This window comes from Thalassophryne amazonica, chromosome 2 (assembly GCF_902500255.1).
Source record: "Thalassophryne amazonica chromosome 2, fThaAma1.1, whole genome shotgun sequence".
Taxonomy (NCBI): domain Eukaryota; kingdom Metazoa; phylum Chordata; class Actinopteri; order Batrachoidiformes; family Batrachoididae; genus Thalassophryne; species Thalassophryne amazonica.
This window is the reverse complement of record NC_047104.1, coordinates 86,914,751-86,938,806: the sequence shown is the minus strand read 5'-3', so window position 1 is coordinate 86,938,806 and position 24,056 is coordinate 86,914,751. Positions and strand designations below refer to the sequence as shown.

General features: G+C 40.4%; 1 protein-coding gene across 2 annotated transcripts in view; it reads right to left on the bottom strand.

Annotated features, from left to right (window-relative positions):
• The window catches only part of hipk3b (homeodomain interacting protein kinase 3b), a 161,318-nt gene that overhangs the window by 93,071 nt on the left and 44,191 nt on the right, over positions 1-24,056 (bottom strand). For both annotated transcript variants that reach the window (XM_034188818.1, XM_034188828.1), the window contains exon 2: positions 19,261-20,560. In XM_034188818.1, coding sequence (XP_034044709.1) covers positions 19,261-20,560 — 1,300 coding nt within the window. The remainder of the gene's footprint in view (positions 1-19,260; positions 20,561-24,056) is intronic.

The window sequence follows — 24,056 nt, the reverse complement described above, 5'->3', positions numbered from 1 at the left end:
TGTAAAGCTGCATTTTCTTAAACAAACATTTTTTAAGTAAACTATTTCTCAGAGCTCTCTGAACCAAAAATCGATTCTGAATAAAATCGTCGCCGATGGTTAATAATCACATTATTCCCTTTGATCGTTTTTGGGTGTAGAGTCAGACAGAGAGTGAGTCTCAGACATGCTGCTGTGGCGCTGTGATCACTCTCCCATCATTTATTACGAAATAATGCAGAATTTATGGGGAAACGGTTGTTGTACAAAAGCATCAGATACCTGTCTCTAAGATAGATGATGAGTGGAGTGCAGTTTTAAGCAGAAACAAGGCGTAATTGGTGAAATGCTGTCGACGCTCCGAAATGACGCATGCGCAGTGAAGGCAGGGTGGACCAATTTTAAGGGGGGACCGTTCTGGTGGAGACACCGGTGCTTCTCTCTGGATTCTGTAACATGATGCAGATGAGACTCTATGTCTCCCCCTGACCACAATGCCAATCTGATGCAGGTTTCTTCCTCAGCCAAGGTGAGCACCCATTTACAGCTGGGTAGACAGACAATGGAGATCAAGTGTCTTGTCCAAGTACAAAGACATATAGCATTAGCAAAATTCAAACAGAGGTCCACATAAACAGACCACATCCTTATCCACTGAGTGCTGAGGTAGCTTAATATAAAGTAAAAAGTAAACTGAAGCAAACATTTCCATGAATAAATACATGAAACTATTAAAGAAATAAAGACAAATTATTAGCAACGAAAATAAATTAAAGCATGTGTAAGGTCCTTAATCTCCCAGTTGCTCCGGGTGTGCAGTTGAGCGCCTTGCATGGCAGCACCCTCACATCGGTGTGTGAGTGTGGGTATGAAGCGCTTTCAGCTTGATTCAGATAAGAAAGCACTATATAAATGCAAGGGCACAATTTAGAACTAGACATTGGGGGGGGACAAAGTACGAAGCCCACAGGGCCAAAGCCCATAGGCCAGGGGTCTGCGGGCTGCTTTAGGCCCCCAGAAGCCAACGGTTTCTAGATAAGCTCAGATGCATTCTGAGCATCCAGAACAGTAATTTTAATGTTTTGAGAAGACCATAAAGTGGACACCATTTGACTTATGCAATTTGAAACTGTGGATATAAGTACTTTATTCTGAGAATAGAAAGCATTGATTTTATTAACATCCTGGTGTAAATAAGGTATCACCACGTGTAGAACTCAAAAAGAATGATAGGTTGAGTTTTCATTAAAAAAACAACTGCAATGTGGTAAAACTAGGGGTGGGCAAACATAAAAAATCTTAATCGCATTAACTCAATGACTTTCTGTGATTAATCATGATTAATCGCATGGTATATGTGAAACCCAAAAATGAATTCAAAAGCCGCATAAAAGCACAGTTTTATTTGAAAATGTAAACGAACATTGCATAAATTTGAAAATGTAAATTTCAACTGAAACACACTAATGAAATCAAATACAAAACCACTGGCAGGTCATTTGTTATCCTGTTTCATATCAAAATAACAATATTCATGTCCATGACTAAATGTACTAAAACAAATACGTCACAATTGTACACATACCACAATTTGATATGTGTACAATTGTGATGTATTTGTTTTAGTATATTTAGATTTTGTTGTGATTTGGCACTTTATAAGCCGATTAAACTGAATTGAAATTGAACATTTTATTGAGTCTTAAAGTAAATAAATATGAATTTGGTCACTGGATCCTTAAACTTTGTACATAATGAACTCTACTTGGTGAATCCTTGATCTCTGGACTTAAATAGGAATAAACAAAATCTGTAGTTTTTGTCAAAAGCATTTCCTTTCAGACATTGGCATGAATGTGTTTCCATATATCTGAGCTGAGCTTACACCTGCTGTGCTTCACTTCAGGATGTAATTTGAAAAGAAAATACAGCACGTTTCATTTTGGGAGAAAAAAAAATGTTTTAGTTGATTGTAGTTTCTTGTCTGTATTACATTTGGAAAGAGGTGTCATTTTATTTAAAGCGGCGATTCATTTTGAAGTTATTAATTCCAACCGGACTCTGTCTCAGCAATGCAGCGTTTCGAGCTGTGTGAACGGAACGGAGGACGATTCTCGTTTCTTGATAGCAACAAGACAAGAGTCCCAGTTAGTGACTTTAATCCACACAAAAGTGACTGACGATATTTTAATGGCTTTGCGAGGGGTTAAGAAGCGGCTTGCCATTTCTGAAGGGCAGTGAATCAAAGAACCAACAAGCTACTGGATCGAAGCACTGCTGTTTCAAAGTGGAGCCGCGCTGCAGAAATGGTTTATTACAGACCAAACCCTGAATATCCGACTTTATTTGTATGTCCGTATGACTCTGAAAATCTGAAAAATCCGTATAATTTACGGACTATAGGTTGACATGAAAACCACCGAAACGCTGTGTTTTCTTTTTTTGTTTGTTTTTTTTTTTGTTTTTTTTTTACAGATGACGAATGATGCGTAAAAAAAAAATTTGACGGATGCAGCTGCATCGATCCAAACCGGTCTGGATCCGGGCCTGATCCTGTAGAACTTTGTACCAAAAATGTCCATTCAAAAGCTCAGCATCTTTCTGCATTTTGTTTTGTTGTGCATTGCATAGCCTGTACTTTTCTCGATCCTCGTGTCGTTTTCTGTGTGAACTCAGCTATCAGCAGGAAGCAGCAGCATAAGCTCGCCCCCGACTGACGCTTTCAAAATAAAAGGCAACGAGTAACAGTCATAAAAGGCTTAAAAAAAAAACGCAGCATTAAGGGGAGGAACAAAATTGTCGGCGATATTGACCTCAATAATTAACGCAACGTTAGCGCGTTAACGTTGCCCAGCCCTAGGTAAAACGTATTCATAAGAACAGGCTCTTAATAATTATTAACTATCGCATACTGTATTTTTTTTTCCTCAAGATTTGTTTTTGCATAAGTTTGAAAAAACAACAGATCATACGTTTAGGATAAATTACTTATCACGAACTTAATTTTCGAAGTGGCACTAATGACAACACTCATACTGAACATAATTTGGCTTGCACAGACTGATTTTGGAGATCAAGCAATAATTGCAGATGGGCTTTCTGAGGTCCCAGATAGCTTTTCTGATTTCCTTTTCAAACTTTCAGAATTCAGTAAATTAGAATATGGTCCATTGATACTTATGTGTAGACACTAGTCCCTAGTAGACACTAGTCCCCCTTTTGGTTTCAAATTTGGGCAAATGCAGTCCCAGAAAATTCAGAATGTGACAAACAAGAAACAGGTGTAAACAAGTCAATGCTGCTGAAAATACAAACTTGCAGAAACAAATATGCTATTCTGACATGGTTTTGCACATAAGACTGGCATGGTTTGCACATAAGACTGGCCTAGCATGTTTCAAGTACACACATATATGTCAGAAGGCCCCCCCTGGTTGAAATGGTGGGGGGGACATGTCCCCCTATCCACCACAAAATTGCGCCCATGTATAAATGCAGCTCATTTAAAGCATTTTTTGTCAGTTTGAACAAAGGAACAGTCTGTTTCACTATTTTTACACCCTCCATCTCTCTTCCAGGAGATTCAGTCTGTCTTTTTAAATTTTAAGTAGTTGAAACAACTTACGGACAAAGAGTTTGGGTTGATAGTTGCACATGCATTCTGAGGCTTAGGCTCATAAGTGGTAGACTTGGCTTTTCTAAACCCTCATCTCAGAGTTGCCAAACAAGCTAAACACAGTGGTGTCCAAAGTATTCCAAAAAGGGCTGAGAGGGTGCAGGTTTTCTTTGCAGCCGCTGACTCCAACAGGTGATTTCACTGATTAACGTCACTTTGAGCAGATGGGATGAGTTCATCAGTGAAATCACCTGTTTGAGTCAGCGGCTGCAAAGAAAACCTGCACCCTCTCGACATTTCTGGAATACTTAAAGCTTGCTTGCTTTTCAGCAGGCATAGACTTGTGTGCAGCACCACCGGTCAACAATTTACTGGTGCTTGTTTTTTCATTTACGTACTTTTGAGTGACAAATCATGCCAGCATACTTTGATGTCAAAATGCATGCCTGTTACAGAAACACGTACAAGTTGGCAAGTCTGTTGGGCACTAAAACTCAACATCGTGCATGAATTATCATCAGTTTGTGCAGAGCAACTGCAACAGGGCAACAAATCTGACAGTGATTCAAATATGTACCAATTTTTTCATTGTTCTGGCTTTCAATTTTTTGTTCACATTGAAACATAGGCTTTCCTTCTAGCATTTATCTTATTTATCTTATAAACATACCAAAGAACTATTGAGGAGCAACAGTAGTTACTGTAACAGTGACGTGAGTGGCCATTAGGGAGAAAAAAAAAACTGAAAATTTTTCATGCTGTTGGACCTGTCGCATGGATTAGAATACAAGTCGCATTGGCCCAAAAATATCTCTTTAAAGTAGACCTGCACTGAAATAAATGCAGTCAGATCTTTGGACCAAAAAATGACACATAAGATCCTTCTGAATGTAGTAAAGTAAATCTGCAAGCCCAGATCTGTCATTCAACGGAGAAATCTTAGTTTAAAAATGACAAATTTACAGCTAAAATTTAGCCCTCCACAAAACTGTCAGCACATCCGGGACGCTGCCGAGACGTCAGAGAGAAGACCCTATCCCAGCATGCATTGCGCGCGCCAACTGTAATTTGTGGATTTACGTCAGTTTGCATCTCTTACAAAAGCACCTTTTTATTGTCTTATAGAGGGTTTTCATGTGACGTATCGGTCACGTCATTTTGTGTCCCGTGGCCATTCTGGATTACAACGCGGTGGCCGCTGTGATTACACTTCGTGCATTTGGCGAACAACTGCAGAAGTTTCAACTTCGGAGTGAAGAAGCCTCACGGCACCGTGGCGCTGTGAGAGATCCGCCGCTAACAGAAATCCACTGCTCCCAGAATTTTATTTTATTTTATTCTGCAATAAAATTATATAACAATACATAAAAATACCGCAGAGGATAACACAAGAACGCTTCCAATACGGATGCTTATTTACATTGTGGTCCTCGAGCACCGAGCTGCTGATCCGCAAGCTGCCCTTCCAGCGCCTGGTGAGAGAAATCGCTCAGGACTTCAAGACCGACCTCCACTGTCTTGCAGTACGTTTGGTGAGTATACATTTCTTTTATTGTTGCTTGAAAATGATTTTTGGGGACTTTTTCCATACGCCCATTTGAATGAGTGGTGTCACATTGAAAATATACTGTCTTTAGCCTCCGGTGTTACCGTCGCGGGGTACGGATGCGGGACCTGCAAAGAATTCAAGTCATTAAAAAGATATAAACCTCTCTCAGTGGCCACAGAGCTCTGCAGCTCCGATTACCAAGCTCGTGCGGCGCTGCGGATTTTGCCGCAAGAAGTCTGTCCTTGCGGGCAACAGGTATTACTGGCCGCTCCGCATCAAAACAGAGAAGAACGTCGCCCGCTGTCGATGTTGATCTGAGCATGCAGAGCTGTATCTCGCATTCATTGCAGCTTACTTTTGGATGTTGAAATCCGGATGTGTATAACAGTAACATTACTAACAGATAAAATCAATTTCAATGCGGGATCGGACTGAAGGCTTTTTTTTTTTTTTTTTGATCGGACTGAAGGCGCAAGCGCGTCATCTTCTCCCCGACGTCATGGAAATGACCCGGATGTACAAACTGTTTTCACGGAGGGCTAAATTTTAGCTGCAAATTTGTCATTTTTAAACGAAGATTTCTCTGCTGAATTACAAATTTGGGCTTAAGTTACACATAGATGGTAAACTCTCCCGGAAGCGTGACGGCAGAGATTTTGCCCCCTCCGGGCCGTTTTAGGGATCAAACGTAGTTAACGCTGGCGCACGGGGGCGTGGTTTGGTTCCGGCTTCACCGGGAATCGTCGAAAAAATTATTCAACATGACGAATAATTTCGGGAGCGGTCTCGGAGAAGTGGTCTGATGACGGAGACAACGCGAACAACGGCGTTTGATACTTTTTAATCACCGTGTCATCCCGCTCCTTCCTGTAGTGCCGCAGTTTACACCGCCGTAATTGGCGGCCGGCGTTGTATCCCTAACCAACGGCGTGTAAAACGGCGATAGAGCCCACATCAGTGTCCTCAAAGGCGTTTTAACCGGCGACAGAGGCAGACAAAACGGCGGCGCTAGCAGACAGTACGCGGTTCTAAACGCCACCTCCAGGTTAACGGCATTCCAAACGGCCGATAGACGGTGGTCAGTATAAAAACGCTAGCGCGCTGCATGCAGGTCTCTCACTCGCGGCCAGCTCCAGATATTTTTGCAGAGAAGCTCCAGTATGCCTCCTAAAATAAAATTGGCAGCAGCAACGACTTACCAAGAGGTCTGGTTCAGAAGCAGAGGGTAGCCCTGTGGTGGAGACGGAGCAACAAGGGGAAAAGGAGGAGGGGAAAAGGAAAGAAAAGAAAAGGCTGAGAGATGATCTCCCTCCCCCTGCACTGACAGCTGCTTCAGCCTATTATACTCTGGGGGCGGCGCCTATATGCAAAAGTTCCTGGAGTAACGCAGGATTTGCCTGGATAAATCCAGCGGTACACAGGGCATTATCGGCAGCAGCAGAACACCGCCGTTCTCACGCACGTCTTAACCTGCGACTGTAAAGGATAGAACCGGGTATTAACCCCCGTTGCCTGACGTGTGCCGGATGCTACGGCATCGAAACTCCGCTTTATTGGGCCGGATTTAGCGGCGTTTTAGCCGCATATTTGCGGCTAGTACGGCGCTCAAAACGCCAGCGAAATGCTCCGCCCACTTCCACTACGAAAACAGCCGAGGCTACCGCGAACTTCGGTCTACGTACTACCTGCCGACAAAACCGCCTATGTGTAACCTGGGCTTTACAGATTTACTTTACTGCATTCATAAGGGTCTTATAAATACATAACAGCTATTTCTTTCTGAGATCTGACCACATTTATTTCAATGCAGGTCTACTTTAAGAGAAAAAAGTATATAAGTCACACCAGAGCATAAGTCGCATCGATCACTTCATGCAAGAATAAGCAAAATGGATAAAATCTGTGTATTATTCATTTATGACAAACACATGTTGTAAAGGAGCACAGCCAACAAGCTAATTAATGTCACTATGAGGCAGAAAATAAGACTAAACTTCTTTTATTTTCAGTTGCTACTTTCAGCAACTGAACAGATGATCACGTGAGATGAAAGTACCACACAATGAAATGTTTGAAAACCCAGTGTATCATTTATATTTTTCCAAACTAACACTGCCTTAGCCACTGGAAGCTAAGAGCTAATAAATGTTTTTTGTTACAAGTGCAAACTGCTTCTTTAACCCATTGAACAGATTATTATATGTGAGATGAACGTACAATGTAATTTTAACTTCTTTTTTTAGTACATTTACAGGGTTCTCACCAGGATTTTTTTCACAGCATAGGGGGAATTTAGTGGGGCATAGACACGCCATGAGCATTGTAGGCACGAGTATTGTAGGAGGGTCCGGGGGGAAATTTTGACATTTATAACCCCTTGAAACACTATTTCCTTTATTTTGAGGGCCGCTTTGTGATGCTAATAAGACATTATAACATGCAATATGTCCTTTAAAAAGGAAAAAGGGGTGGAAAAAAAAGAAAAACAGAAAAGCCTCCCTATGGTTGTTAAATCACAGCATAGGGGCCCCCTATGCTCAACTGCGCTGGCGAGAACCTTGATGTATAAAATTAACTCACCATTAATTTTCTTCTTGTTAAAAGAGATATCCTTGTTACTTTCAAGTAAGTCCAAATAAGGTTTCTTCCAAAGAGAGGGAAAAAGTCCATCTTCATTCAAAAGTGTGGTCTTTCCAGTAAAAAGCACGTTAAGGAATTTCTTCAGAAAAACGAACATTTGTTTGTTTGGTTGTGTTGTTTTTTTGTTTTTTTGTTTTTTTTGTTCTTTCTGTTGTGATCTTATTCTGGTGTTTCTGTGCTCCCCTTCCTGAAGAAAGGCATCCTGGGACAGATTTTACACCACACAGTAACTTTGGGTAAGAAGCAGGGCTAAGCTTGCGCTGTGGATGGGGGGGAGCAGTCGCTCCGTCGGGTCGCAGTCTTCTGCCGGCGGAAGGCACGGACTGGTAAGCCACCTCGCAGGTGGTTTCTCCCTCTGGATGGGCACAGAGCTCTTTTTGAGGATCATCCCAGCTGCGGACCCGCCGGGACCCCGTTCTGTGATCAGAGGACAGACTGTTTTATTTGAGTCTCTTTCGAGAGCAGAGACAGCTGTTAGGGACTTTTCCGCTTCCTTGTTTAATGGTGGATTATCGCACTGATGTTTTGAGTGCTAATCTCTGTTGGATTCTATATGGAACATTTCCCACAGTGACACAGCGGTCCAGCACAAACCTAGGGTAACTTAGGGTAATGTTCAGTTTTAAATCAGCTTTAGTTAGCTTTAGTATCGTTTTCTGTTCACGTTGTTACTCTACTGTGGAAATTAACATCTGCTCAATTGCAGCATAACAGTGTATAGACACAGACATGAATGTCTGTTTATTTGCACGTACACATAGGCATGAATGTGTTTGTTTGCGCAGACGCAGGCATGAACACCTGTTCCTGTGCATTTTTATGGTACACTTCTTTGTGTTATTAGATAGCACTTGTTATCTGATAAAGACAATTATAAATATTTATTTGCTTGAAGTGAGCATGACTGCTAACTTATCTGGTGCCCGACATGAAGAAAAGCTCAAAATAGTAATGCCATCATGAATGCTCGTTATAGAACACTTTAAGTGTGACCCAACTCTGATTTAAACGCATGCTGAAGGTAATCAAACTCTGCTACAAAGTTTCTGCCTCTCTCGTTTTTTAAATTTTTTTTAAAGGCAATATAATGGCACATTTCTCATTTCAAGTCTAAAGAAAATTTGTGGTCATGAATCAAAATTTTTTTCCTGTATGCAAGTCATATGCAAGTCGCAGGACCTCTCAAACTAGTAAAAAAGCAACAACTTATACTCTGGAAAATACAGTACGGTGCTATAGCTATTCGAAAAAAACTCATATTTGCATTGGACTGTTACTGTTCTATCTCTACATTTTATCTAAGCATTTGACTTCAACAATTTGTACTTTTTATAAACTGATTGTGTCTTAACATGAATAAAAATAAAATTTGATACAAGAAAAGCAGCACTTACTGTTCATTAAGTCACCCATACACTTTTAGTTCTCAGGAACACTTATTTGGACGGAAATCAGTGAAATCACCTGTTGGAGTCAGCGGCTGCAAAGAAAAGAAAAGCTGCACCCTTTTTTGCCTTTTTTGGAATACTTTGGACACCAATGTGTTTCGATTGTTTGGCAACTCTGAGATGAGGGTTTAGAAAAGCCAAGTCTACCACTTATGAGCCTAAGCCTCAGAATGCATGTGCAACTATCACCCAAACTCTTTGTCCGTAAGTTGTTTCAACTACTTAAAACACCAACTACTTTCAACACCTTATCACATCTAAATTCCACTTCACATATTGTAAATAAGATGCACCTATCCCTTTTTTAATCCTAATCATGTTTTTACATATATATATATATATATATATATATATATATATATATATATATATATATATATATATATATATATGCACACGACGCCTGTTAGAAAAGTATCCGACCTTTTTATTTTTTCAAAAACCATATGGATTTGAATCACGCGATTGCATCAGCCAAGCTTGAACCTTCGTGCGCATGCGTGAGTTTTTTCACGCCTGTCCGCTGCATCATTCCCCTGTGAGCAGGTTTTGTGTGAGCAGTGGTTCACCCCCCTCGTCGGATTTTTATTGCGAATAAATGTCTGAACGATTTGGAGCTTTGCTGCATCAATTTTTTTCCAGAAACTGTGAGAGACCTCCAGGTGGACACCATTCGGAAAATTCAGATGGCTTTCAGGGACGATTTTATGGGGATGACACAGATTAAGGAGTGCTCCAGTCGGTTTAAAGACCACCTACAGCGACTGAGAGCGCGGCGCACTCCGAGCGGCAATCGACAGGCTGAAACAACCAGATCATTTCCAAAGTGAAGGCTTTGTTGATCCGGGACGTCGTCTGACTACCACAGCAATGGCAGATGACGTGGACATCAGGACTTTTTCGGCACACATACATATATATATACATACATACATATATATATATACAAGGTCTGTTAGAAAACTATCCGACCTTTTTATTTTTTTTAAAAACTATATGGATTTGAATCATGTGTGCTTGCATTAGCCAAGCTTGAGCCTTCGTGCGCATGCGTGAGTATTTTCACCCGTCGGTTGCGTCATTCACCTGTGGGCAGGCTTTGAGTGAGCACTGGTCCAGCCACCTCGTCGGATTTTCATTGTCAGGAAAATGGCTGAGCGATTGGAACAGCGCTGAATCAAATTTTTCCAGAAACTGCGAGAGACAGCCAGGTGGAAACCATTCGGAAGATTCAGACGGCTTTCGGTGCATATACGTATACATACATATACACACATACATCAATCAATCAATCAATTTTATTTATATAGCGCCAAATCACAACAAACAGTTGTGATACACATATAAACACACATACACATATACATATACATACACATATACATATACATATATATATACACATATACACATATACATACACATACATACATACACACATACACATATATACATATACATACACATATATACATATACACATATACATATATATATACACATATACATATACATACACATATATACATATACATACACATATACATATACATATATACATATATATATACACATATACATATACATACACATATATACATATACATATATATATACATATATATATACACATATACATATACATACACATATATACATATACATATATATATATACACATATACATATATATATACACATATACATACATATACATACATATCAATCAATTCAATCAATTTTATTTATATAGCGCCAAATCACAACAAACAGTTGCCCCAAGGCGCCTTATATTGTAAGGCAAGGCCATACAATAATTGCGTAAAAACCCCAACGGTCAAAACGACCCCCTGTGAGCAAGCACTTGGCGACAGTGGGAAGGAAAAACTCCCTTTTAACAGGAAGAAACCTCCAGCAGAACCAGGCTCAGGGAGGGGCAGTCTTCTGCTGGGACTGGTTGGGGCTGAGGGAGAGAACCAGGAAAAAGACATGCTGTGGAGGGGAGCAGAGATCAATCACTAATGATTAAATGCAGAGTGGTGCATACAGAGCAAAAAGAGAAAGAAACACTCAGTGCATCATGGGAACCCCCCAGCAGTCTAAGTCTATAGCAGCATAACTAAGGGATAGTTCAGGGTCACCTGATCCAGCCCTAACTATAAGCTTTAGCAAAAAGGAAAGTTTTAAGCCTAATCTTAAAAGTAGAGAGGGTGTCTGTCTTCTCCCTGATCTGAATTGGGAGCTGGTTCCACAGGAGAGAAGCCTGAAAGCTGAAGGCTCTGCCTCCCATTCTACTCTTACAAACCCTAGGAACTACAAGTAAGCCTGCAGTCTGAGAGCGAAGCGCTCTACTGGGGTGATATGGTACTATGAGGTCCCTAAGATAAGATGGGACCTGATTATTCAAAACCTTATAAGTAAGAATAAGAATTTTAAATTCTATTCTAGAATTAACAGGAAGCCAATGAAGAGAGGCCAATATGGGAGAGATATGCTCTCTCCTTCTAGTCCCCGTTAGTACTCTAGCTGCAGCATTTTGAATTAACTGAAGGCTTTTCAGGGAACTTTTAGGACAACCTGATAATAATGAATTACAATAGTCCAGCCTAGAGGAAATAAATGCATGAATTAGTTTTTCAGCATCACTCTGAGACAAGACCTTTCTAATTTTAGAGATATTGCGTAAATGCAAAAAAGCAGTCCTACATATTTGTTTAATATGCGCTTTGAATGACATATCCTGATCAAAAATGACTCCAAGATTTCTCACAGTATTACTAGAGGTCAGGGTAATGCCATCCAGAGTAAGGATCTGGTTAGACACCATGTTTCTAAGATTTGTGGGGCCAAGTACAATAACTTCAGTTTTATCTGAGTTTAAAAGCAGGAAATTAGAGGTCATCCATGTCTTTATGTCTGTAAGACAATCCTGCAGGTTAGCTAATTGGTGTGTGTCCTCTGGCTTCATGGATAGATAAAGCTGGGTATCATTTGCGTAACAATGAAAATTTAAGCAATGCCGTCTAATAATACTGCCTAAGGGAAGCATGTATAAAGTGAATAAAATTGGTCCTAGCACAGAACCTTGTGGAACTCCATAATTAACCTTAGTCTGTGAAAAAGACTCCCCATTTACATGAACAAATTGTAATCTATTAGATAAATATGATTCAAACCACCGCAGCGCAGTGCCTTTAATACCTATGGCATGCTCTAATCTCTGTAATAAAATTTTATGGTCAACAGTATCAAAAGCAGCACTGAGGTCTAACAGAACAAGCACAGAGATGAGTCCACTGTCTGAGGCCATAAGAAGATCATTTGTAACCTTCACTAATGCTGTTTCTGTACTATGATGAATTCTAAAACCTGACTGAAACTCTTCAAATAGACCATTCCTCCCTCTGCAGATGATCAGTTAGCTGTTTTACAACTACCCTTTCAAGAATTTTTGAGAGAAAAGGAAGGTTGGAGATTGGCCTATAATTAGCTAAGATAGCTGGGTCAAGTGATGGCTTTTTAAGTAATGGTTTAATTACTGCCACCTTAAAAGCCTGTGGTACATAGCCAACTAATAAAGATAGATTGATCATATTTAAGATCGAAGCATTAAATAATGGTAGGGCTTCCTTGAGCAGCCTGGTAGGAATGGGGTCTAATAGACATGTTGACGGTTTGGATGAAGTAACTAATGAAAATAACTCAGACAGAACAATCTGAGAGAAAGAGTCTAACCAAATACCGGCATCACTGAAAGCAGCCAAAGATAAGGATAGTTGTCTTCAATGAGGATGTAAAACTATTGACGAGATACTCTATCTCACTTACAGAGTTTAGGTAGCTACTCTGCACTGTGTTGGTATATGGCATTAGAGAACATAAAGAAGGAATCATATCCTTAAACCTAGTTACAGCGCTTTCTGAAAGACTTCTAGTGTAATGAAACTTATTCCCCACTGCTGGGTAGTCCATCAGAGTAAATGTAAATGTTATTAAGAAATGATAAGACAGAAGGGAGTTTTCAGGGAATACTGTTAAGTCTTCAATTTCCATACCATAAGTCAGAACAAGATCTAAGATATGATTAAAGTGGTGGGTGGACTCATTTACATTTTGAGCAAAGCCAATTGAGTCTAATAATAGATTAAATGCAGTGTTGAGGCTGTCATTCTCAGCATCTGTGTGGATGTTAAAATCGCCCACTATAATTATCTTATCTGAGCTAAGCACTAAGTCAGACAAAAGGTCTGAAAATTCACAGAGAAACTCACAGTAATGACCAGGTGGACGATAGATAATAACAAATAAAACTGGTTTTTGGGACTTCCAATTTGGATGGACAAGACTAAGAGTCAAGCTTTCAAATGAATTAAAGCTCTGTCTGGGTTTTTGATTAATTAATAAGCTGGAATGGAAGATTGCTGCTAATCCTCCGCCTCGGCCCGTGCTACGAGCATTCTGGCAGTTAGTGTGACTCGGGGGAGTTGACTCATTTAAACTAACATATTCATCCTGCTGTAACCAGGTTTTTGTAAGGCAGAATAAATCAATATGTTGATCAATTATTATATCATTTACCAACAGGGACTTAGAAGAGAGAGACCTAATGTTTAATAGGCCACATTTAACTGTTTTAGTCTGTGGTGCAGTTGAAGGTGCTATATTATTTTTTCTTTTTGAATTTTTATGCTTAAATAGATTTTTGCTGGTTATTGGTGGTCTGGGAGCAGGCACCTTCTCTACAGGGATGGGGTAATGAGGGGATGGCAGGGGGAGAGAAGCTGCAGAGAGGTGTGTAAGACTACAACTCTGCTTCCTGGTCCCAACCCTGGATAGTCACGGTTTGGAGGATTTAAGAAAATTGGCCAGATTTCTAGAAATGAGAGCTGCTCCATCCAAAGTGGGATGGATGCCGTCTCTCCTAACAAGACCAGGTTTTCCCCAGAAGCTTTGCTAATTATCTATGAAGCCCACCTCATTTTTTGGACACCACTCAGACAGCCAGCAATTCAAGGAGAACATGCGGCTAAACATGTCACTCCTGGTCCGATTGGGGAGGGGCCCAGAGAAAACTACAGAGTCCGACATTGTTTTTGCAAAGTTACACACCGATTCAATGTTAATTTTAGTGACCTCCGATTGGCGTAACCGGGTGTCATTACTGCCGACGTGAATTACAATCTTCCCAAATTTATGCTTAGCCTTAGCCAGCAGTTTCAAATTTCCTTCAATGTCGCCTGCTCTGGCCCCCGGAAGACAATTGTCTATGGTTGCTGGTGTCGCTAACTTCACATTTCTCAAAACAGAGTCGCCAATAACCAGAGTTTGATCCTTGGCGGGTGTGTCGTTGAGTGGGGAAAAACGGTTAGAAATGTGAACGGGTTGGCAGTGTACACGGGGCTTCTGTTTAGAACTACGCTTCCTCCTCACTGTCACCCAGTCGGCCTGCTTTCCCGGCTGCTCGGGATCTGCCAGAGGGAAACTAACGGCAGCTAAGCTACCTTGGTCCGCACCGACTACAGGGGCCTGGCTAGCTGTAGAATTTTCCACGGTGCGGAGCCGAGTCTCCAATTTGCCCAGCCTGGCCTCCAAAGCTACGAATAAGCTACACTTATTACAAGTACCATTACTGCTAAAGGAGGCCAAGGAATAACTAAACATTTCACAACCAGAGCAGAAAAGTGCGGGAGAGACAGGAGAAGCCGCCATGCTAAACCGGCTAAGAGCTAGTAGCTGCGCTAAGCTAGCGGATTCCTAAAAACACACAAAGTGAATAATGTGTAAATAATTTAGAGGTGATTCAGCAGAGGGAGTGCTTTAGTTAAGGCACGTGAAGATTACACTCTGAAACAAATCGTTATCTAGGTAACTAGATCAATCTAACTGCGCAGATTAAACAGCTAACAGATACAGCAAAACACCGCTGTGCTCCGGAACAGGAAGTGATACAATACCGCAGTGAGAGCCAACCACCAGTAGATGTATATATATATATATATATATATATATATATATATATATATATATATATATATATATATATATATATACACACACACATATATACGAGGTCTATTAGAAAAGAAACCAACCTTTTTATTTTTTCAAAAACTATATGGATTTGAATCACGTGTGATTGCGTCAGACAAGCTTGAACCCTCGTGCGCATAAGAGGTCGGGATCAGCAGTTTATCCGGACATTCCACTGTTAAAGGAGATTTTGTAATGAAAGACGTGCGGACGGATTTGCGCGTCGGCACCCAACCGCTCATGGTGCGGCGCCACAGCAAAACACCTCCGTGTTGTTAACCATTCGTAAGATTCAGGCGGTTTTCGATGGCTTCCGTCCGGATAAACTGCTGATCCCGACCTCTTCTGAAACTTCTCTGTTATCTCACGACGTCCTGGGTCAACAGAGGCTTAAATTTGGAAGTTTTCAGCTCGAAACAGGCTGACAACACCGGCTCGGGGCGCGGCGCGCCGTCCAGCTCCGTGGGCAGCCCTTAAAGCGACAATAACACTCCATAATCTCTCATCAGCCGTTAAAATTTTCACCGAAAACTGTCTGAATTTCTCGAATGGTGTCCACTTGGATGTGCCTTACAGTTTCAGAAAAAATTTTGATCACGCAAAGCGCCAGTCTCTCAGGAAGAAGTCAGACAAAGAAATTCCGACGAGGGGGGTGGACCAGTGCTCACTCAAAGCCTGCCCACAGGTGAATGACGCAACCGACAGGCGTGCAAAAACTCACGCATGCGCACGAGGGTTCAAGCTTGTCTGACGTAATCACACGTGATTCAAATCCATATAGTTTTTAAAAAAAATAAAAAGGTTGTTTTCTTTTCTAATAGACCTCGTATATACATACATATATAGATATACATATATATATATATATATACATATATATATATATATATACACACATACACATATATATACACATATACACACACATACACACACATACACATACACACATACACATATACATACATACATATCTTCTTACCTCATTTTCTTATTTCATTGTACTGTTACTAGTGTTATTATTGCTGTTGATGAACATTTTCCTCTACTTGCACCCATCTTGTGTGTTCTGTGAGATCAATAAAGTTTTATCTTATCTGACAAAATACATCAAAAACATGACATAACTAGAGCACGGCACTCGTAGAGCACAAACCTCCGCCAATACTAGTTTTCCACAAACATTTTACCTTGGGAAAATTTTCAAGGTCAAAGTCCTGTTTGTAGTGGCTTTTCATAAGCTAAATTAGATGTGATCAAATGTCAGGAGTATGTATTTAGTTCAACCACTTGAATAGTATTTTTGTGGTGTTGTCAGGGTTTTTTTTTTTTTTCACTTTTCAGTTTCTTTTTCAGATAATTTTCACAGAACATCGCTTATCTCTGTTACACGCAATTTCTCGTTGCTTTTTTGCACTTGGTTTCCAACTGATAACTGGAAGATTGATAAACAGGCATAAAACTGGAACATCCATCCAATTTTGGTGGTGTAGGTAAATCCATAACAGAAAACAGAGTGACTGAGGCACTTTTGATTGAGCTATAATGCAAAATTTACACCAAACAAGCTCTTCAGCATTAAATCCAAATGTCCAAAAAATTGTGAGGTAATTGGGTGTGAAATGAATTTAGGGATCAATAAAGTTGTCTGAATCTGAATCCATAATCCGGATCAGAGCCGGAGTGCCAGTCTGTACCTCACTTTCAAATATGAGAGTGATTGGGGCACGTTTGATTAAGATAAAATGTAAAATTAAAATTATATTACGTTACATTACATATAATTACATTAAATGGGGTTTTTAATGTTAAATTTAAATGGCCACAAAATCTGCAATCTGAATCAGATCCGGATCAAACTTTGTCAGTCTATAAAGGATACCAGCCTACATAACACCCTGAAATATAAAAGAAATGTGACCTTTTATAATAGTTGTAAATTTTTTTCAAATTCTTCCAGTTTTCCAGATTTTTCCTGACTTTGACCTTTGACCTATGACCTTGAAAACTGAAACAGTTCTTGCCTATCAGGATATGAATCTTCAGTAAACATTTCATAATGATATATGAAAAATGGCAGGCTCTAGGCTGTTCACAAACAAACGGGGCGAAAACATAACCTCCACCCAACTTTGTGGGTGAAGGTAAATAAGATCAAAGCCTTTCGAGGAATGTCAGCTTTTCCATATAATCGATGATTTAAAAAAAAAACTCAGGTTTTTATTCCTGATGAACTTTTAATTGTCTCCCTGGAGCAGAACAACGTTACCATCCATTTGTTTTGTAGTTTCAACACGGTGTGGAGTTCACAGTAAAATCTGTACTGGCGTTCTCTCATTTGGTGCTGTGTGGACGAGCGGCAGCACATCCGTAAGTCTCAGCTCAGGATGTGAAAATGTGAGACTTAATATTCACTGTGGCATCTCATGAGAGACGTATCCAAATGATTTTACAAATGCGAACATCGTGAAATCAAACCACAGACTAAATCTAACGTGGGCCAGACAAAAATAACCTGGAAACGGTTGCCACGGAAGTAAATACCTTGATTTCCAGGAATTCCTTGAAAACCTCCATCACTATTACACTCAACAGCTGAGGCATGAACTCTCAGCACACCTTCTTGTTAAACTGTGCAACTGCCCTTCATTCACAAAGAGAGGACATGGAATTTTATTGTATCATGAATGTTCCATCCAAACCAATTCAAGGGTTGATGCAGCTTCTCTCTAAATGTAAACATAACATAAAAAGCTTTTCAACCTACCATCCCTGGTTCTCAAGACCAGGCACCTAAGTGGCTCTACTCTACTCTTTTCCACTCCCCTATTTTACTCTTCCTTTTTAGATATACCTTTATTATACTAGCATAGTCCCACCTTAGAAATTAATATACGAATAGAATAGAATAGAATAGAATAGAATATATAAGATATACCTTACTGAATTTTCATATATTAACACAAGGCAAGTATGGTTGTACACATAAATTTATATACTCTGCCAGATTTTTTTTTTTTTTTTTTTTTTTTTGCCATTTTGAACTATAAGTTTTTTTTCCCCACTCATGGTTAGTGGTTGGGTGAAGCCATTTATTGTGAAACAACTGTGTTTACTCTTTAAATCATAATGACAACAGAAACTAACCAAATGACTCTGATCAAAAGTTTTCATACCCTGGTGATTTTGGCCTGATAACATACACACAAGTTGACACAAACAGGTTTGAATGGCTACTAAAGGTAACCATCCTGACCTGTGATCTGTTTGCTTGTAATCTCTGTGTGTGTGTGTGTGTGTGTGTGTGTGTGTGTGTGTGTGTGTGTGTGTGTGTGTGTGTGTGTGTGTGTGTGTGTGTGTGTGTGTGTGTGTGTGTGTGTGTGTGTGTGTGTGTGTGTGTGTGTGTGTATAACCCTCTCACGGCAGGCGCTGCAGATTTGCAACAGCTAAATATCTGATTTTTCCTGTTACTAAACATTATTTTGAGCCTGAGAGGGATAAAACGTCATTGAATTCTGGGCTCCTGACAGACCCTTGTATCTTCCATCCAGTGCTGCACTGATGTTTCTGGTGTCTGAGTCATGGGGAAATAAAAGGAAATGTCCACGGATCTGCGGGAAAAGGTAACTGAACAGTATAAAACAGGAAAAGGATATAAAAAGATATCCAAGGGACTGAGAATGCAATCAGCAGTGTTCAAACTCTAATTAGGTAGTGGAAAATGAGGGATTGTGTTGGAACCAAACCACAGTCAGGTAGACCAACAAACTCCCAGGAAAATTGTTCAGGATGCAAAGAAAAACCCACAAATACAGGACTCTCTGAAACAAAGTTGCTGTTCAAGATGCACAGTAAGGAGGCACTTGAAGTAAAATGGGTTGCACGGTCGAGTCGCCAGAAGAAAGCCATTACTACACAAATGCCACAAAGTATCTCACTTACAATACCCCAAACAACACAGAGACACGCCTCAATATTTCTGGAACATTTATACTCACCTATAGTACCGAGACTGGAGGTACGTGGAGCAAACTGCTTTGGACACGTGACTGGCTGAGCCAAAGTCTATCACCTTCACCCTGTATGGCTGCCTCACTGGGTCCACCAACATTATGTTCTCCGGCTTGAGGTCTGCATGAATAAGACCCATGGTCTTCAGTTTTTTCAGAGCTGTGGCTACCTGCTGGAGTACAGGCCTGATCACTTTCAGAGGCAGCGGGCTGAATTTATTTTGCTTTAGGAAATCATACAGGTTCTGTTCGAGCATCTCAAACACAAGGCAGGTGTGGCTACGGTGCTGGAAGCACTCAAAAGCTTGCACCAGGTTGTGTTCATCTGCATTTTCCCCACTCAGACGAGCGAGGATACCAACTTCGATTTGACCCTGCCGTGCATACGAAGGATGGTTCTTGAGTATTTTCACAGCTACAATGTCTCCTGTGCCCCTCTTCCAGCACTTTACAACCTGTCCGAATGTGCCACGTCCCAAGAAATCCAGCACTTCATAAGTATTCTTCAAGGAACATAAAACTTCATGCTGTACTACCTGATAGTCCCCATCTCCTCCTCCTGTCCCACCTGCTGCACCAACACCACCAGGTCCCACACCCTGTTTGGAAGGGCCTCCTCCAGGGACGACGGTCGCAGGTGCAGTCACGGCCGCGTTCCCCACATTCGATGTTTGCAACATCGCAGGCAACATAGACAATTCCTCCACAATCTGCATGGTGCTTCCTCGGTTATCCAGCTCCTCACTTTTACGTTTCAGCCCACATCGCTGAACACTATCAGCTGAGTTTAAACCTTCACCGTTCACGTCTCTGTCAACGCCCTCCTCTTCACACCCCTCACCTCCTCTGCCACAGGCCTCTCCCCGTCCCCCTCCACTTGCCCCTGTTGCTCCACTGCTGCCTCCACTTGATGCGTCTGTCTGCTCGTGCTCTTGCCAAAGGACACTTCTTGCTTCCAATTGCCGCTGAGCTTCAACTTGACCTGTTCCTCCTCCTTTGTTGCTGGCCTGCTGTCTCTGTACGCCACGCACCACCACAGTCTGCACCGGATGCTCTTGTCCAGCACGCACTTTGACAGCCCCTGTCAAATGATGGTTTACAAATGTGTGGGCTTGTTTTGTTTGATGCACAATGCCGAGGGATCTGCTGTTTAGATAAGTCCGAGGGTGTACTCGCTCATGGTAGACACAGCTGCTGGGCTCAACTTTGAGTTTCTTCACACTGCTAAAGGCACTTGTCTGGGTTTGATAAATGTGTGGTGGGTAGACCAAGACCTGTGAGGCCATACCTGTAAAGAACAAATGAGCAAAAGGAAGACTTTAGTTGGGATTCTCAACACAACAATTAAAGTGCCCTCCAAAGGTATTGGAACACTTGGTATTTCACACATTGTAATTTGTTTACTTGATTTCACATACATGCAAATACAAAAGTTCTAAAATTATCTAAACTCAAACTGAAAGCAAATCTCTGCAACTTAATATAAATTAATTTAAAATAGAAAGCCTAAGATAATGGGTGGCATAAGTAATGGAACACTTTGGAACAATACCTGTAAATAATCTGTTTTATTGCCAGTTTCTTCAGACAAGTCAGAGGATGGGTACATGAACATTTTCAAGTCATTGAATATGTCTTGGACTTTATTTACATCACAACTTGCCATTATCAATGCACATCAGACAACACATAACATAACTGCATAAGTTATCACTGACAAGAAATCTACAGCGTTTAGTGTTGCCATTAGCTAAATTAGCATGACTTTAGTGTTTTCTTCTAAGTTTAATAACAGCTGGCGCATTACTAGAGACGTCCTGATCAAGTTTTTTTGGCCCCGATCCGATTCCGAGTCATCTGATTTTGAGTATCTACCGATACCGAGTCCCGATCCGATACTTTAAAAAACTGAATGAACAATGAACAAATGCTAAATATATAATATTTTCATTTTAATCACCTTATTTTATTATTTATCACTTAAACAGTGCACTTCAACTTGAGGTAGCTTGAACAATCAAGTAATAATCTACCAGACTTAAAAAAAGTACAAATTTCCATGTTATTTTATGTCTAAAAATAAATGTCCAAGGTTCCTTATGTTAAACAAGAAATTATCTAATCTGAAATAACAGGTGGCTTTAATTTACAGATGAAAGGTTTCTAAAGAACCATTTATTGATTTAGCTATTAGCTATTGATTTAGCTATAAGTGTAATTTTTTTTAAACAGTAAATTAGAAATTTTGAGGTAACAAACAACAAAAAACATTTCCAAGGATTTGTCTTCAGAAAACTGCTCTATAAATGAGCAGTCCTGTGACACGTATCTGTTTTGTACAGATCAGTGGTTTTTGCACCGATCTGTTTTGTACAGATCAGTGGTTTCTGCCACTAGTCTTCCGTGTTTTGGCCCGACGCGTCATTCCTATTGGACAGCGCGAAGCTACATCACAGCTCAGAGCGTTGAAAGTTGGATTGGGTTGAACTTATATTTTTTCTTTTGTTCAGTTAAAAAAATAAATAAATGATTGGGTTGAACTTTGACCGGGTCAGCCTGCCGACAAGCGGCAATGCGCGCTCCCATCAGAAGCATCGCTTTAGCTCAGCTTTTGATGCAACGCTTCTGACGCCTCTAAAAAGCAACACGTCTCATTGAAAATAATGCTTTTTAGGCCAATTCTTGATGCCTCTGACGCTTCCGACACGTTAAAGGCCCATTAATCTGTAATAATGAGCTTGAAATAGCGCTGATCAAAATAATGATGATAAAATCTATATCGGATTCCTGATCGGGATGCAACGTCCGATTTCGATCAAGTCTGAAACCACGTGATCGGGCCCGATTTCCGATCACGTGATTGGATCGGGACATACCTACGCATTACCACAATCAACAATCCTCTGCATGCCACCAGACATTTATAATTATATTTTTACTTGTTCGGAGTGTACAAGAAGTGGTTTACTGGGCTTTGTGTAGCACGGTGGAATAGTGGTTAGCACTACTGCCTCACAGCAAAAATGTCATGGATCGATTCCCACTTGTGGTCTTTCTGTGTGGAGTTTGCATGTTCTCCCCGTATTTGCATGGGTTTCCTCCCACATTTAAAGACACGCAGCTTTAGGTAAATTGGAAACTTCACAATTGCCCAGGCTCCCTTGCAAAAGAGATCTCACTCTCAATAGGACTAACCTGGTTAAATAAAGGATAAATTCAAATTTAGCTTTCAAAGTGGATCAAACATGAAGCCCACAATACCTACAAATAGAGCCCAGTGTTCCCACACCTTGTTTAACATCAAATTCAAGGACTTTTCAAAGTGCACTTTGGACTTTTCAAATGCGACGACAGCGACTTTTCCAAATTTTATAATGAGAACTGCAGAAGGAATTTAAGCTCAGGAAGAACTGAGGTGCGAGGCTTGAATTTGCGGATATTTCTGAGCAGTCCTGTGTCCTTGGACAAGGCATGTAATGCCTGATTCAGTAAGATCCCAGATAATAAGTGCAAAACTGTGGGCAATCCAAATTTTTGCACAATGGGATTGAGACAATTTTGTGGATGATTTACAAAGTAAACACGCATTTGAGGCATACACATAGACAGCAGTATACTAAGGAGTTTTGCATTAATGGCTGCAAGCATAAAATAAAATTAAATCAGCCAAATGCAGGTATGTGGCTTGTGCATCATTATGCACAAACTCTACCACATGGCGTCCATGCTCTGGTCATAGAAAAAATTTAAAATTATCCTTCAGATTTAATGATGAGATGATTTAATGATAACTTCTTATTTTAAGTGCTTGGCATGCTTATTTCTAGAGTTAATCTTAATTTAAGACATCTTGTCAAGTGAAATCATCTATCTATGCAGCAAGATTCCGTCATCAATAGGGATGGATATTGATAAGATTTTATCGATATCGATACCATTATCGATTCCGCTTATCGATCCAATTCCTTATCGATTCCCTTATAGATACCTCTTGTGAATTTTCTGTGTACTAAAAGTAGGCTTTACAGGTTTTCTATGTTAACAACATTTTATTGAGTCTTAAAGTAAATAACTATGAAAATGGTCACTGGATTCTTAAACTCTGGACATAAATAAACTGTACATGGTGGATCCTTGATCTCTGGACATGAGTATTTAGACATAAACAAAATCTGTAGTTTTTGTCAAAAGCATTATTGAAAAAAGACATTATTGGCATGAATGTTTTTCCATACATCTGAGCTGAGCTCTTGCAGCCGGACAGGATGTAATTCATAAAGAATGCAGGACATCTCATTTTGGGAGGAAAAAACATTTTAGTCAATTGTAGTTTGTCTGTTTTACAGCATTTGGAAAGAGGTGTCATTTTATTTAAAGCTGCAATTCCTTTTGAAGTTATTATTTCCGACCGGACTCTGTCTCGGCAGAGAGCTGCGCAGCGTTTGGGGCTATGCCAACGGAACGGAGGATGATTCTCGTTTCTTGACTGCAACAAGAGTCTCAGTTAGTGAATTTAATCCACACAAAAGTGAGTCACAATTGACATATTTTAATGGCTCTGACAGGGGGTTAAGAAGCAGACTTGCTGCTTCTAAAGAGCAGCGAATCAAAGAACAAATGAGCCAGCGGATCGAAGCATTGCTTCATTGGTTCATGCTTCAAAGCGGTGTCCTGATGCAGAAGCGGTTGATTACAGAGCCGCTGCAGGGTCTGCAATCAACATAGAGAAATTATCATTTTCCCGTCAAACACCCTCAAAAACAACTGCCACTCTAAAGGACCAA